This window comes from Myotis daubentonii, chromosome 4 (genome assembly GCF_963259705.1).
Source record: "Myotis daubentonii chromosome 4, mMyoDau2.1, whole genome shotgun sequence".
Classification (NCBI taxonomy): domain Eukaryota; kingdom Metazoa; phylum Chordata; class Mammalia; order Chiroptera; family Vespertilionidae; genus Myotis; species Myotis daubentonii.
Window position 1 is genome coordinate 109,702,572 of NC_081843.1, and position 16,456 is coordinate 109,719,027.

Sequence of the window (16,456 nt, forward strand, 5' to 3'; positions counted from 1 at the left end):
TTGTACCTCTTAGTCGCCTTCACCTCTGCAACCCCCTCCCTACAGGCAACAATCAGTTTGTTTTTTTGTTTCTGTTTCTGATTTTTCCTGGGGGAGGGGTTGTTTGTTTGTTTTAAATATGATTTTATTGATTTTTATTTATTTATTTTTTTAGAGGGAGAGGAAGAGAGAGAGAGAAATGTCAATGAGACAGTAACGTGGATCGGCTATCTCCTGCACACCCCCTACTGGGAATGGGGCCCACAAGGTATGTGCCTTGACCAGAAATCTAACCCGCAATGCTTCAGTGCATGGGAGGATGCGCAACCAGCTGAGCCACATCGGCCAAAGCTCTGTTTTGAGTCTGTTTCTGTTTTGTTTGTTCATTTGTTTTGTTTCTTGAGATTCCACATAAAAATGAAATCATATGGTATTTGTCTTTCTCTGTCTGACTTATTTCACTTAGCATAATACCGTCTAGACCCATCCATGTTGTCACAAATGCTAAGACTTCATTTATTTTTATTGCCAAATAATATTCCATTATATATATACTTCTTTATCCATTCATCGATCATGGATACCTAGGTATCTTGACTATTACAAATAATACTGAATGAACATAGGGGTGCATATGTCTTGTTAAATTAGTATTTATGTTTTCTTTGGATAAATGCCCAGAAGTAGAAATGCTGAGTCACATGGTAGTTCTACTTTTAATTTTTTGAGGAACCTCTATACTTTTTTCCATAGTGGCTGTGCCAATTTACAACCCCATCAACAGCAGGTAAGGGTTGCCCTATCTTCACATTGTCACCAACACTTGTTATTTATTGACTTTTCGATAGCAGCCATTGAGGTGTGAGATGATATCTCATTGTGGTTTTGATTTACATTTCATATGTTGGCCATCTGTATATCCTCTCTGGAAAAATGTCTGTTTGGTCCTCTGCCCATTTTTCTATTGAACTATTTGCTGTTTTGATTTTGAGTTGTTTGAGTTCTTGATAGATTTTTGGATATTAACCCCTTAACAAATATATCATTTGTAAATATGTTCTCCCTTTCAGTATATTGTCTTTTAATTTTGTTTCCTTCACTGTGCAAAACCTTTTTACTTTAATACAGTCCCATTTGTTTATTTTTGCTTGTGTTGCCTTTGCCCGGGGAGACGTATACAAAAAAATTTGCTAAGATTGATGTCGAAGAGTTGACTGATCTCAGTGACTCTCCAGCCTGTTGTTGGCACCCGACAGAGATGGTTATCCTTTGTCCCCAGCCACAGAAGGACGCCAGCGCCTACTGGATGCCCCACAATGGTAATGGACGGGCCCCAGTAGAGCCACAGTTGTGCGGTTTGTGCACGGCACGAAGATGCCTGCGGGAGGGAGGGGACAGGTGTGGGCTGAAATCCAGCTGGCCCTCGGCTCACCAAGTGGAGTGCCTGGCACTTTGCAGTGGGCGCCTGGGGAAGAGGCCCCGTTGTTTTGCCTCTTTTATAGGACAGATATCTATATATCTATATCTATATCTATATCTATATCTATATCTATATCTATATATAAGAAGTAATATGCAAATGAGGTCAGGACTCCCTAATGGTCACAACCAGCTCAGGAGGAGGGGCTGGGTGCGGCCGCAAGCCTGAGAGAACAACACACAGGTATGGCCTGGAGCCTGAGAGATCAACACAGAGGGGCGCCTGCTCCGAGCCTCCGTGGGGCGGCTGGGGGCAGGCACCCAGCAGACACACACACACACACACACACACACGCACGCACGCACGCACGCACGCCATCTCTGAGCCTCCGCAGCCAGAGTGCGGCTTAGGCCCGCTCCCCATGGGCCTAAGCCATCAGTAGGACATCCCCTGAGGGCTCCTAGACTGTAATAGGGGGCAGGCTGGGCTGAGGGACCTCTACCCCCCAGTGCACAAATTTTGTGCTCCGGGCTTCTAGTATGTCTATAATTACATTAGATTATCAGCTGACACTAAATTAATGTTTTATTGTCATCTCATTGTTTATGTGAAAATGGGCGCTTTAGAGCACTTGCAAATATGCTATGGGAAATAGTTAATTCATAGATGCTGTTTCATAGAGCAGTTTCAGGTTTAATAGATACACTGAGCAGAAAGTACAGAAAGTTCCCATATCTCCCTCCCCACTTCCTCCTGCCCTCCCCAGGCTCCCCCACTAGTAACACTGTGCAGAGGTGCCGGCGTGCCTTGCAGCTGATGAGCCAATGTCGGTGCATGTTGTAAAGTCCGTGCTTTAGAGTAGGATGCACTTTATACTGTCCATTCTGTAGGTTTTGACAAATATATGATGATACGTATTCACCATTTCTGTATCAGATGGAACAATTTCACTGTTCTGAAAACTCCCTGTGTTCCACCTTTCACCCCTCCATCCCTTCTCTCTCCTCCCCAGGCCCTGGAAACCGGTTTACTAGTCTTTTCCTGTTTCACAGCTTTGCAGAAGGTACGCTTTTTTCTCTGTGCAAAGGAATATCTGCCAGCCGGAACCACAGGGTGTTTCAGCCCAGAGCCCCGTCATTTTTAACATTCAGCCAGTGCTTGGCATCTAAGATCAAACCCAAATCAGGTTCTTTCTCTGGGTCACGCCGTGTAACCCATCTCCCTTGTTTCTGCTTTTCCTTCTGCCCCCCTTCCTCGCAGCCATCCGCCCTTCTCTTCGCGATGCATCGTCTATGTCAGCGCTTCTGACGGACTCATCCGCAGGGATGAGGGTGCTGGCCACCTGTGTGGGCCGTGCAGCAGCCACTAGCGTCGTGGGGCCGCTGAGCGCTTGAAATGTGGCTGCTGTGATGGAGGAACTGAGTTTCCCGATTCCCTTGCAGTTGAACAATGTCCACTTCGCCCCATGCGGCCAGTGGCTATTGTGGTGGACAGCGCCGGTTTGAGCTTTTACCTCTGGCAGATCACCCGTCCCGATGGCTTTCACCAACTCTCCCCACACCTCCTGCCTGACCTTCCCTTCCTCTTGAATCCGCCCTGACTCATCAGAAAGGAATGGACTCCCGTCGGACCCTGTGGCTGGAATACCCAGCGCCGTGTCTGTCACATTTATTGGCACCAGCTCTGCACACGTTTTCTTACACGTAACATGGCGTTGCCCTGTAACAGTTCCTTCGCTGGTGAGGCTCTTCCACATCCCTTTTCTAGACAATTTTATGTCTTCCTCTGTTAAGTGTTTTCTGTTCCAAACTCCTAGAGAAAACAGTAGAGTTACATCACTGGTGCTTCAGTTGGCAGTGGCGCTAAGCCATGGTTGGGGGGCTAACGCATGGCATGTTAGTGGCTCGTGGCACGACACTCAAGGCATGGAAAAGGGAGAGGAGATGAAACAGTCACATCAGAAGCAATGAAGGGTGTCCGCCCAGGAGTCAGCGTGGCGTGAGTAAGGGGCTGTGGAGTGAGTAAGGACGCTGGCTCTCAGGTGGATGGAGGTCCAAGCACATCTGTGCCCCTGACAGGCCCATGATGTTGGTCCCGTGACTCAGTCTCTCAGGGACCCAGCTTTCTCCTTCAGAAAATGCAGGGTGTGGGCCAGATTCTCCAATTTAAGGCGGCTCTTAGATTCCAGGGCTCCTTGTGTTCAGAGCAGTCTGGGAATGACCGGGAACATTGAAACGAACTTTAGTCACCCAGAATATTTCACACAATCCCATCCCCATGGCTCCCTTCCCCAACCAGCAATGTCTGTGATGAACACAGCAACTTTGCTAAGGACAAGACCCAAATAGTATTTTAAGAACCAACAAAACCCAGTCCAGAGTGAGTCATTGGTCCGACCTACTACAGTGGCTGAACCAACCACAGGAGTTTGTGAATAGCCTATATGGTGTCCTCAGAACATCTGCACAAACCTTTTATTTCCAGTGCTTTGAACAGAAATAAACACAGTCATTAAGCCAAACTCTACATCCCACCAAACAGACGGAAAGTTCGAGTAGAAGCGTGGACTCCCTGGCATGCCCATGTGAGTGGTCAGTTCGATGCCTGGCCTCTGTTATATAAGCAGCAGCAAATGTTCGCATGTAAAATTAGGGTGAGCTGGTGCTGGAGTGAGACCCATGTTTTGGAACTCTTAATGTGCACATAATTGCCACTTAGGCTTCCAAGCTAAACGATTCGCTAATGGCAGCTCAGATGCGACATGACACAGAGTGAAATCATTGATTCATGACTCGGGAGACTCTGAGTAGGTTGTCCGCAGCCAAGGGCTAAATATTTTTTCTCTCCCTCCTTAAGCCTTGCTTCTGCTGCCCCGTGTGCAGAATGCGCGTGGAGGTTCCGTGGCGACTACATGAAACCAGGGCATAGCGTTGCGAACTCTTCCCTCAGCCTCCTTGGCCCCACTGCAGTTGTACATCTGTTTGCATCGTCACGTGACTACTGTCTCTCTTTCCTGTGTTGGAGTTTCCTCCTCTGTGAGGGAGGACAACGATGGAATCTACTTGATTGAATACTTGTGAAATTTAAGTGAGATAGTACACACAAAGAGCTTAGGACAGTGCCTGGCACATAGCGAGGACCCCATAAACATTAATGTTTTTTTTTTAATGATGATGATGATGAAAGTTAATGTGTAATAAGCACTTCATAAATGACAGTTCATCTTTTATTATATACTATCGTTGTTGAGGGAGTATGTGCCCTTTTGAAGCATCAGTTAAATGGAGGTCTTCAGTTCACTACATGGTCACACAGGGGTGGGGAACCTTTTCTCTGCCAAGGGCCATTGGATATTTATGACCTCATTCACGGGCCATACAAAATTATCAACTTAAAAATTAGCCTGCTATTTTTGGTCAGATATTTAATTAACTCATCCCTAAGGCCTTGGCAGGGCCGGACCAAATGACTTCACGGGCCTTATACAGCCCATGGGGCGGACATTCCCCACCCCCGTCAGGACCACTGCTCTCCCTTTCATTGCTGTGCAAGGCAGAGGAGTGTGTCAAAGGAGACACCAAGATGATGCACAAAATGGTACCTGGAGTCAGGCACACTGGGTTCAAAGCCCAGCTTCAGAGCGACTTTGGGTAAAAGTGCACCCTGCCTTTTTGCACCCACTCTTTTCTCTGAATCTCAGTTTACATCTGATCATTAGTGTCTCTGTCCAGCCCCCTGCCACACACACACACACACACACACACATGCACACACACACACACACACACACACACACACACCAATGTCAACAGCTACCACTTTGAATGGCTGCGCGTTGCCTTTGGGATAAAGCCCCAAACCTGGCCACAGGGTCCGGCCCCTTTTCCGTTCTCTCTCCCGGTTCTATCCCTGTTCTCTCAGCTCGGGCCGCAGTGGCCTTGTTTTCGGCCCCCAGAAGGGCTGTTTGGCACTTTCCTGCCCCTGTGATGTTCAACAACATCATGTCTCTTCTGCGTGGAATGATTTTCACTCCCAGCATCAGCACCGCCTCGCCAATTACGTGAATAACCACAAATGTCTAGGCTTAGCCATTGCTCAGTAAGGCCTCCCCTCCCTCCTGCACCTCAGTCAGAGCCCCTGTTGTAGGCTCCTTGGTTTCCCCTTTCTCCACACTCACTGCACTGTGATGTCTGTCCCCCTTCAGCTCCGTGAGATACCTGGGCGTGTGGGAGGCCGAGGCCGAGTGGGGTGGGGAGCATCAGGCCCACTCTGGTTACCGCTGCAGTCCTGAGTCTAGCCCAGTAGTTGCTCATAATATGCACAGGCTGGATGCACGGAGGACTTAACATCAGGAGACTCATGGCGGCCCGTAGATGTGAGAGGCTGAAGGAGATGACTGTGTGTAGAGATCAGCACAACCCTTGGCTCATGTAAATGTCCAGTCCATGGTGCCTGTGGTCCTTGATCAGAGTGTTGAAGTGACGAATGTGTGCCATTTCTAAATTCTGTGGTGGACGCTTCTCCAATGGGGAGGTCAGGGAAGACAGGCACGCTGCCTTTTTGCGCCCACTCTTTTGAGTACTATTTGAGACTTTTAGAGCAGAAGGAGATGAAACAACGCGCCAAACCCAAACTTGGAGCCAGGACAGAAGCGGCTTTGATGTGAGAGCTCTGGTGTACCTGTAGGTCTGCATGGGCCTAGGGCTGGCCTTGCTCCAGGTGCCAACATCCACAGCCCAGGTCGTCAACCAGATGGGACCAGTTTGCAGAGCTGTTTTTCAAAAGAGCAATATGACCTCTGCCTATAGAAACCTATATGTTGGCCCTGGCTGGTTTGGCTTGATGGATAGAGTGTCGGCCTGGGGGGTCCCAGGTTCGATTCTGGTCAAGGTCACATGCCCGGGTTGCGGGCTCGATCCCCAGTGGGGGGTGTACAGGAGGCAGCCGATCAGTGATTCTCTCTCATCATTGATGTTTCTGACTCTCTCTCCCTCTTCTTTCCTCTCTAAAATCAATAAAAATATATTTTTAAAATTAAAAAAAAAGAAACATATGTTGGCACTCAGAAAGTAACTGCAAATAGCATATAAACATACAAGTTGCAAAATGTCCTCATGGAATCTGCGTGAATGTCAATAGCTGAGTCAGACCTGAGTAATAACAGGTGAGTACTATATCTGCAGCTGGGATTTTGAGATAGGGTTTTCATAATGGAGACCAGATTATGTAAAATTTGGTGTGTAGAGTTTCATCTTCTTTTATTAAAAGATTATGGACAAGGGTAAGACTTCTTACGTTACAAATTTTGCTGAAAATCTAACGTTACAGGTCTCTTAAGTTACAAATTTTGCTGAAAATCTAACATGGACAGGATAAATGCTAACGACCCTTAGTGTTGGAAAAAACTTTATAATTCCAAGGAATGAAGTCATAATGTTGGTATGCGATGTGTCAGGATTGATGTTACAAAACAGGAACTTTGATCCCATCTCCTAAGACTGGTCCAGAACTGCATGAGAAGGCGGGGTGGGTGGATATGAAGGGACATTTGGAAAAGGGAAGGAGAGCCTACTGGCTTCTACCTCTTCCAAACGAATTTCTCTACTGCGAGTAGCCAGAGACTGGCTTTCCCCTGGGCAGCCCTGACTGAGCTGCTATTAATAGACTCAGTGTATCAGTTCGGAATGTATTTGGCTGCAGGTAGAGTGGTGCCTCTGTCTCTTCTAACAGAAAATTAAAGCTTTATCAGAATTCCCAGGCAAACAGCTACTCATGTTTTATTGGCTGCGAAAATGAACACTTAGTTGGGCAAGTGTTTAGTGAAGGAAAAGATGGAAGTGGATATTGGATAAGCAATTAACAGCAATGCTCCACTTGGCCTAGGATTCATGCTATATTAGTACTGGCTGCTGATGGCACATAGGGAAAGGGGTCAACTGACCTAGGTGGCCGGCCATGCTCTCCTGGTGGAGAGGGAATGGACAGGTGAAGGTCTCACAGGCCCTTTCTAGTGGCTTCCAAATCCATGAGAGCTCAGTGAGCAAGGGAGCTCACTGGTCATATTTTGCTATCAACTTATACTTTAAAAGTTATGGTGTTATTCTGAGCTGAGTTGGATGCTTTGCTACACAGGAAATGAGTGGAAAAGTGACCATTCACAATGGCTCAGAGGTGACTCTGTGTGGCTGTGGGTCCCTGCCCTTTAGAAATAGCGGGGCCTTCCTGGTGTCCCGCGGGCACACAGCCTTTTTGAAAAGTTGGACAGAGATCTGAAAATTCCCATCCCATTCCATTTGTCAAAGCCACCACAACATTTCTTCTGACCCGAATGGGAAGCACGTGGAGGTCATTGAACGATGGGAGCCCTTCGATGCTCAAGTTGTGTTTCTCAAGCGAGGGCTCTGATAAAATCACCTCCAGACATGACCCCGGCAGGAGGCAGTAGCCTTGCTTGTTCTGGCCACATTCCTGGTGCAGTCCAGGATTCTGGGAAGATTCGCTTTAGTTACAGCCTCTTTCTCCCCCTCCTACATTCACAATTTCTTACATAACACGTGTTACAGATACCAAAACGGAAAATCTCCTTCTTGGACTAATTAAGTGGATGTAAATTGCATTTAGCTTCTTTTCTTTTAGGAGATCTGGCCAAATTAACATGTTGTCCTGTTATTATTTTTTTTTAGAGCACACATAAATTCATTTTATTTCTTTCTCTTTCATGTCTTAGTGAAACTTTCAGTTTTGTTTTCTGTAGCAAAGATAGCAATGAGACATTTGGTACCTTCTAAATTTTCTTTAGCTCTATGATATCTACAAAGACTATTTCTTTTTAAGATTTTATTTCTCTTAGTATACTAATACGTTCTCTGGAGAACTGGTTCGTTTACAAATATCATGCGTGGTGTTTATGTATGAAAGTTAACATTCACATTAATTAACTCAAAACGTATTGGATAATGCTAGAGACAATACATTCCCCATAAATCATGAAAATATTAGCTTGCACGAAAACACCAAATCAAAAAACATTTTTAATTGTTTCATGTACCACAAAACACGTAGCCATATTTCTCCCTGCAGTTCAATAGTGACTCAGTCTAACAAACACTAATTGAGCATCGTAAGTATGTGCAAAGGCACTTTGCTCTGAGTGTAGAGAGGAATTGGACAGGGCAGTACCTGCTCTCAAAGGCTCTTATCCCATTAAGAGGAAACAGACACAAAAACAAATAATTACAATGTGATTTGATAAAACACAGTGATAAGAACTTAAAAAGGGCAGGATTTCAGTGTTCAAGGATGGTGAAGAGAGGGCATTGGGCAGACTCAAGAAGAAAGGTGATGCCTCCTGAAAAGTTCTTGATTGGTGGGAGGCTGAGAGTGGTGGGAGAGCATCTGGGCCTCTGAGACACCATGTAGGGGTGCAGTCATGTGCCGGTAAGAATGATGGCACTGGACCTAAGACAGTGCCTGTGAGGGGATGACAGGGATGACTTTGCAACACTTAGGGTTAAACTGAACACTCAGCACTTTGATGTCGTATCATGTTAAAAGTCTACCAAAGTGAAACTTACTGATGATTCATTAAGATGATTTTGCTGATATTGTCTTCTCAACAGATAATCTGAATTGAGACAAATGTTCTGACAAATACTATATGGGCATAATGTGTTTTCATTTGAGTATTGCGTGTCTATAAATGCCGAAGGCTATATGCATAGTCAGTATCTTTTCACGGCATTGATTCTTGGTACATAGCAACAGACTGAGAGCAAAATAAGAAAATGATCTTCGTATTTGGTGGGTGTGAATTAAAAACCACGCTGGCTTTCCCATTGGTCTGAGAGCCTCCACTCTGCCTGCATGAAGGAGTTGCTTGGCCACCTACCATGGTACACAGGCAGAAGTGCTTTCCCAACCATGGCTATTATGTGGCGAAGCAGCAGACTGCCTCATTTATTCCTTTTGTTGGCATATTCTGAGTACCAGGATGCTTGGAACTGGGGATAGACAAGTCAAGAAATGGAGACAAAGGGAGGTGTAAATAGACACTGTTGTTTAGAAAGTGGGGCCGGAGTCCTTAGAGGATGAAAAGAAATGAGTTAACTCTGCCTGGTGCCCACAGAGATACGTCACAAAGGAGAAGATGACTTAGCTTGGAAGGTTTTGAAGAATGGGGACAAGAAGAGACATATGGTGGCATTTCAAATACAGGGAAATGGAAGGTGATATCTTTGTTTCTGATTATTTGCTCCATCTCCCTGTGAGAGGTTGCTATTTCCCTGCCCCAGTTAAGATCAGGCTCAGTCATGTGACTTGCTCTGGCCAAGAAAATGTGAGACATATTCCGTGCCACTTCTGAGGAATACCTTTCAGATTCATCATGACATTCCAGCCTTACTCCTTTTCCTCTGCACATGAAAAAAACACCACTTTCAGAAAAGGGGCTTGGAGTAGAGCTGCAGACAACACCTAATGTAATGAGCAAGAAACAAGCCTGCGCTGTGAAACACCACTGAGACCTGGGGATGGTTGTTAGAGCAGCAACTCAGGAAAGCTGACTCATGCAGCGGTAGCATATGCAAAGGTGCAGACCTGTGGACGGTTATGAAGTGTGTGAGGCATGGCGAGAAGGTTTGCACGGCTCAGAATGTAGACTCAGGGTTTAGAGCCTCAGGAATCAGAAATGGAGATGGAATGGTAGCTTGGGGACAGATATTTGAAGGGACTTAAAGTCCTGCCTAAGAAAGTTGAACTTTATTCTTTAAATGGTAGAAAGCCAGTAGGAGCAAAGGTGTGACATGACCAGATTTGTTTCTTGGGAAGATTATTCGAATGGGAGTGGAGACTAGTACCAGTCAAGAGTCGTTATGGTCCTAGTAACTAACATTTATTGTACACTTACTATTTGCCAGGCATTTTGTATATATTTACCAAAGTAATCCTCACAACCCCATTTGGCAGGTATTATAATGCTCCTTTTTTAATAGGTAGGAAACTGAGGCACGGTAGGTTAAATAACTTGGTCACTCCACAAGAGTCAGAATTCCATCCCAAGCCACCTACCTGGCTGCCACAATTGAACTCTTCACCCCTATGTCACGCTCTCGAAATCCAGGCAAATGGTAACCAGCATCTGAACAGAGTCGGCACATGAGATGGAGAAGGTCTCAAGTCTCCAGTTTCTTGGACTGCACAGAATAGGAGCATGAGTTGGAGCTTAAAGGTGAGAGAAATGGAAGGGCCAGGGGTGATGTCCCACTTTATAACGCAGGAGACTGAACAGACAGCGCAACAATGAGTGGAAACACGAGATTGGGGAGGGGAAGAAGGAGCTTGGGGAAACGTTAATTTTGAGGCAAATATGCAGCACCAGGTGCAGATGACCCGGTGGCAGTTAGAATACGGACTCCAGGCTCGGGAGCCATGTTGGGTGGAGGCAGGTGCGGGTGGAGCAGAAGGCCAGGGAGCAGGTGTAGAGAGCGAGTCGAGAAACAACTACGGACAGAAACAAAGAGCCCTGTTGTGTAAGGATAGACAGAGAAGGAGGAGGCAGGGAAAGGCTGAGAAGCAGTGATAAAGGCAAGAAAGATGTCAGAGAACAGAGGAAGGGGTTTCAAACAGGTGTTCCCCACCAGCCTGACCTAAAGCTGGAAATAACAGGAGGTGACCACAGCCACCTCTGTTTGTGGCATGTGCCAGCCACATAATGACTTTGAGAAACAAGAGCCTCTACGTGCGTAGTGACATATACAGTGGAGGTCACCAGCATCCCAGTGAGGGGCAGGCCTGTGCAGAGTGACATATACAGTGGAGGTTACCGGCATCCCAGTGAGGGGCAGGCCTGTGCATAGTGACAGACACAGTGGAGGTCACCAGCATCCCACTGAGGTGGAGGGTGCACTGGGTGGATGGAGAGAAAATGACCTTCCCCATCACAACCCTTAGAGAGTTGAATATTTTTATGCTTATTGGTCACTACAGAACTGCTATGAACTTTTAAAATAACAGGTTCCCATAAGTGGGGGGAGAAAGTGCATTACTTCAATTTACAGGCATTGCCTAATTCCAAACATGGTAATGAGAAAGATTTAAAAGTAAAATCTTTTCTGGAATACTCCCATACCTGGCAAAACCAGCTTATTTGATTCACTTCTTATATGCTTTCCAGTGACACTATTACATTTCAGCCGCCTGTCACTAGTTAAAATAATAGTAAGGATATTTGCATAGAGTCTTCTAGTTTTTGATGGCTTAGTAGAAAGCCAGAATGTTTTTACATGCAAATAGCTTGAAGCTACACAGAATTTGTTGTGCAGTACTCTACTAGGAATATTCCATATGCATGCTCTGTAGTAGGCGAAGAAGAAAATGCTATTTTGTCTACAATACAAATAACATCTTCGTCCAATGCACCTCAGGTTGTTGAGGTATTTTGTGATGATGTTTGAAAAGGGTTCCATGGAAACAAAAAATGTATAAAGAAAATCATAGAGCATTTTTTTTAATTAAATCTTTATTGTTCAGATTATTACATTTGTTCCCTTTTTTCCCCCCCCATAACTCCCCTCCTCCCAGTTCCCGCCCCACCCTCCGCCCTCACTCCCCACCCACTGTCCTCATCCATAGGTGCACGATTTTTGTCCAGTCTCTTCCCACATCTCCCACACCCCTTTCCCCCCCAAGAATAGTCAGTCCATTCCCTTTCTATGTCCCTGATTCTATTATAATCAACAGTTCATTCTGTTCATCAGATTATTTATTCACTTGATTCTTAGATTCACTTGTTGATAGATGCATATTTGTTGTTCATAATTTGTATCTTTACCTTTTTCTTCCTCTTCCTCTTCTTAAAGGATACCTTTCAGCATTTCATATAATCCTGGTTTGGTGGTGATGAACTCCTTTAGCTTTTCCTTATCTGTGAAGCTCTTTATCTGACCTTCAATTCTGAATGATAGCTTTGCTGGATAAAGTAATCTTGGTTGTAGGTTCTTGGTATTCATCACTTTGAATATTTCTTGCCACTCCCTTCTGGCCTGCAAAGTTTCTGTTGAGAAATCAGCTGACAGTCGTATGGGTATTCCCTTGTAGGTAACTGAGTTTCTTTCTCTTGCTGTTTTTAAGATTCTCTCTTTATCTTTTGCTCTTGGCATTTTAATTATGATGTGTCTTGGTGTGGTCCTCTTTGGATTCCTTTTGTTTGGGGTTCTCCGCGCTTCTTGGACCTGTAAGTCCATTTCTTTCACCAGGTGGGGGAAGTTTTCTGTCATTATTTCTTCAAATAGGTTTTCAATATCTTGCTCTCTCTCATCTTCTGGCACCCCTATAATTCTGATGTTGGTACGCTTGAAGCTGTCCCAGAGGCTCCTTATACTATCCTCGCATTTTTGGATTCTTTTTTCATTTTGCTTTTCCGGTTGGATGTTTTTTGCTTCCTCGCATTTCAAATCATTGACTTGATTCTTGCACTCCTCTGGTCTGCTGTCGGGCGTCTGTATAATATTCGTTATTTCAGTCCGTGTGTGCTTAATTTCTAGTTGGTTCCCCAATATAAGATCGAGGGTCTTATTAGTTTTCGTGTAGATCTCATTAAGTTTATCGGCAGCTTCTAAACAGTTCTTGAGAGACCTTAAAAGTGTGGTTCTGAACTCTATTTCTTCCATTGACAATTTTGTCCTGTTTCTTTGTCTCCGCATTTTGTTATGCTTCCTTGGTGCACCCCCTAGTGGTCTTTGTTCGCAGTCTTATAGATAAATCTTGATTGTTGTAGCTAATTCCAGGGAGGGTTTGACCTCCAGGCCAAGTGGCTATGAGAATCAGCTGTGTCAGCAGTGAGAGAACTTCTGTCCTCTAGGGAGGTGCTAATCTAGCCTTTGCCTGAGGCTATCCGGCAAATGCCTCTGTGCAGGGCTTGGGCAGGGCGGGTCGCACAGGATCAACAGGGTGGGCCAGAGAGAGCAGTTATGGCGGCTCTCAGTCCTGTCCCCAGGGGCTCTGCCTCTCTGAGTCCCAGCACCCGCTGCAAAGCTCAGAGAGAAAGCTGCACTCGCTCCGACCAAAGCCAGACAGTCCCGCTTCTCCCGTTTGAGTCTGGGTCCCTAAAGACTCGCCCGGATCTGGAGCTCAGAGTCTGCGACTCCCTCCCGATTGAAAACGCCAACCGCGCCCTCCGCCACCAGCCCGCTCCGCGCACTCCGCACCTCAGAATTTGACTTCAGCACTGTGCCTCCTCTGAGTGTCCGTATGCGTTTCTCTTTCCTCCTAGTTGTAGGACTTCCACTCAGCCAGCGTTCCTGTGGTTCTGGGTGATGTCCGTTCCGTGTTTTAGTTTCACTTTTGAAGTAGTTGTTCAAAGCAGCAAACTCCGGCGTTAACCTATGCCGCCATCTTGGTTCTCCCATAGAGCATTATTTTTAAAAAAACTTAAAAACATGGGGTTAAACAATCCTAATATTTTTCCATGCAGGATTTCCACGAGTCTTAACTGTACTGGTTTACCTTGTACAGCTGTAGAGATGACTAGAGTATGCAGCAGTTGTCAATCCCATGTGACCACAGAGTCCCCATTTTTTTCAAGAACACATCAGCCACTTAATCAAATGTCTTAGGTGGTAAAGTATATTTCTGTTCAAAGTATTTGCTGCCTCACCCTTTCCCAGTGGTTCTCAACCTTCCTAATGCCGTGATCCTTTAATACAGTTCCTCATGTTGTGGTGACCCCCAACCATAAAATTATTTTTGTTGCTACTTCATACTGTAATTTTGCTACTGTTATGAATCATAATGTAAATATCTGATACGCAGGATGTGTTTTCATTGTTACAAATTGAACATAATTAAAGCATAGTGATGAATCACAAAAACAACATGTCATTATATATGTGTTTTCCGATGGTCTTAGGCGACCCCTGTGAAAGGGTCGTTTGACCGCCAAAGGAGTCGCGACCCACAGGTTGAGAACTGCTGCCCTAGCCCATCCTTTTTCTGTGGGATTATCCTTCCCCACTCCACTGAACACAGGAGTGGATATGTGTCCTTCTTTGGCCGATGGCGTGTGGCGTGGGCACGTGCCACTTCTGAGTGGACACAGTAAGAGCTGCCTGTAGTGCGCCTACCCCTCCTCCGCTCTGCTACCAGACCAGCTATGTTCCAGATAGAAAGTGTTCCCACACCCGGATATCTGGAGCATCTCGTAATGAAAATGTAAATGCATAAGAAATAAACTTTAGAGTCGTATGCCACTAATATTTTGGTTATTTGTTGCTACAGCTAACTTGGCCTGCTACACTGACTGCATCCTGAGCACTTCTAAATTCAGTTCCAATCTTATTAATGATAAGATGTTCTTAGAATTATTCTTTAGGTTCAGGCAGTAACACTTGAAGGTAAACTAAAAGTATATATAGGAAACAGGACTTAAATGAATGGTACACCTTTGAGACTTACCTGATATTGGCCCAAATGAACATTTCCAGGCCCAGTTCCCAGAGACCCTGGAGGGGGTCCAAGGACTCTGAATGTTACACCAGCCTCCCAAGACATTACCAATGCAGGTGCTCCGTCAGCTGCGCTTGGGAGAGTATTTTGCTCTAAAGCCACTCAGTTGATTAACAATTATATGCTAACATGTATTTAAATAAATGCCATTCCAATTTAAGGAGGCACCAGGGAGACTCCTCTTTTGAGTTACTAGAGGCATGTGTGAAATGAGTTTCATTGCATTTTAGTTTATATTCATTATATTTCATCCTATATAATAAAGAGCTAATATGCTAATTAGACCAAACAGCAGAACAACCATCCGGACAACCTTCCGGACGAAGCTGGGGCTGTGAGGGCCGAGCCCCTTGCATGAATTTTGTGCACTGGGACTCTAGTTATAATATAATGCAAAATATTGTAGCACAAAATGGCACTCTCATGTTTGAATGCCTGTCTTATTTACAAAGCCTGGCTCTACGTGACCTTTGGCTCTTTAAAAAGAAAAAATCAATCTTCTCTAAAAAGATTAACTTCTGTTACCAGTGAAGATCATAGATTATTTCAGTTGCAAATGACTGAAACCTCATTCAAACCTCCTTAGGCAAAAAATAAAACTAGCCTGGCTGTGTGGTTCAGTGGTTGAGCATTGACCTACGAACCAGGAGGTCACAATTTGATTCTGATAAAGGGCACATGCTCAGGTTTTGGGCTCAATCCCCAGTAGGGGGCGTGCAGGAGGCAGCCAATCAATGATTCTCTCTCATCCTTTGATGTTTCTATCCCTCTCTCTCTCTCTCTTCCTCTCTGAAATAAATAAAAATATATTAAAATATAAAAATAAATATTGGTTTATTAGTTAGAGAATTAAAATGTCCATGATTTTGGGAGAATGAAGTTTAGTTGCTGGTTGAACGAGCAGGACGTGTTAGAACTGGAGACCAACTCTGCCCTGAGAAGGTGTCATGAGTGGGGAGAGGGCAAGACAAGGATCATGCGCAGGTTCCCTGGGAAGAAGAGCCAGCAGGCAAGGCAGGACCTGAAGAGTCTGGGGACTGTGATTTCCAACAGGGAAATGTGACAGGTTGTGACCAGGCAGAGGTCCTGGCCGCGGGGTATAGAATGACTAGGGGTAGGGAGTAGGGAGGTAGACAGTAAGGGTGTCGGTCAACTATATTCATTTATAGTTGGATCTAGATGCTCAAAGACAGCTGTGAAATATGTCTCTCCATCTCTCAGCTCTGCTTCCTCCAGGTTAGCTTCCTTCTCAGGCAGCTCTCCCATGAGGAGCAACATGGCAGCCACAGGTTGCTGGTCCCCAAACTGGGTTTCATTGGTCTGGCTTGGGAAAGCCAGTCTTTGACCCAATTACTATGGCCAGTAATGCCCTGTTTGGGCCATGTGCCCGGCTCTGAAGACAGGGATGACATCACAGCACCTGAATCATAAATGCTCCCCCCAGAGAAATGAGGGCACTGTTCCCAGCAGCAAGGGGGCCATGAAGACTGGGCAGGAAGGTGCAATCATACCACTGTGGACGTCGTGCCATTCCTCCGACAGGGTACCAGCCAGCTG

The 16,456-nt window shown here is 45.4% G+C and overlaps 1 protein-coding gene across 2 annotated transcripts in view; it reads left to right on the forward strand.

The window, feature by feature from the left end:
* The first annotated feature begins 218 nt into the window (after nt 1-218).
* The window catches only part of LIFR (LIF receptor subunit alpha), a 111,038-nt gene continuing 94,800 nt past the window's right edge, over nt 219-16,456 (forward strand). For both annotated transcript variants that reach the window (XR_009452710.1, XM_059694908.1), the window contains exon 1: nt 219-247. Coding sequence is in view for 1 of the 2 variants with exons in the window: in XM_059694908.1 (XP_059550891.1) it covers nt 234-247 (14 nt within the window). In the remaining variant the exon portion in view is untranslated. The remainder of the gene's footprint in view (nt 248-16,456) is intronic.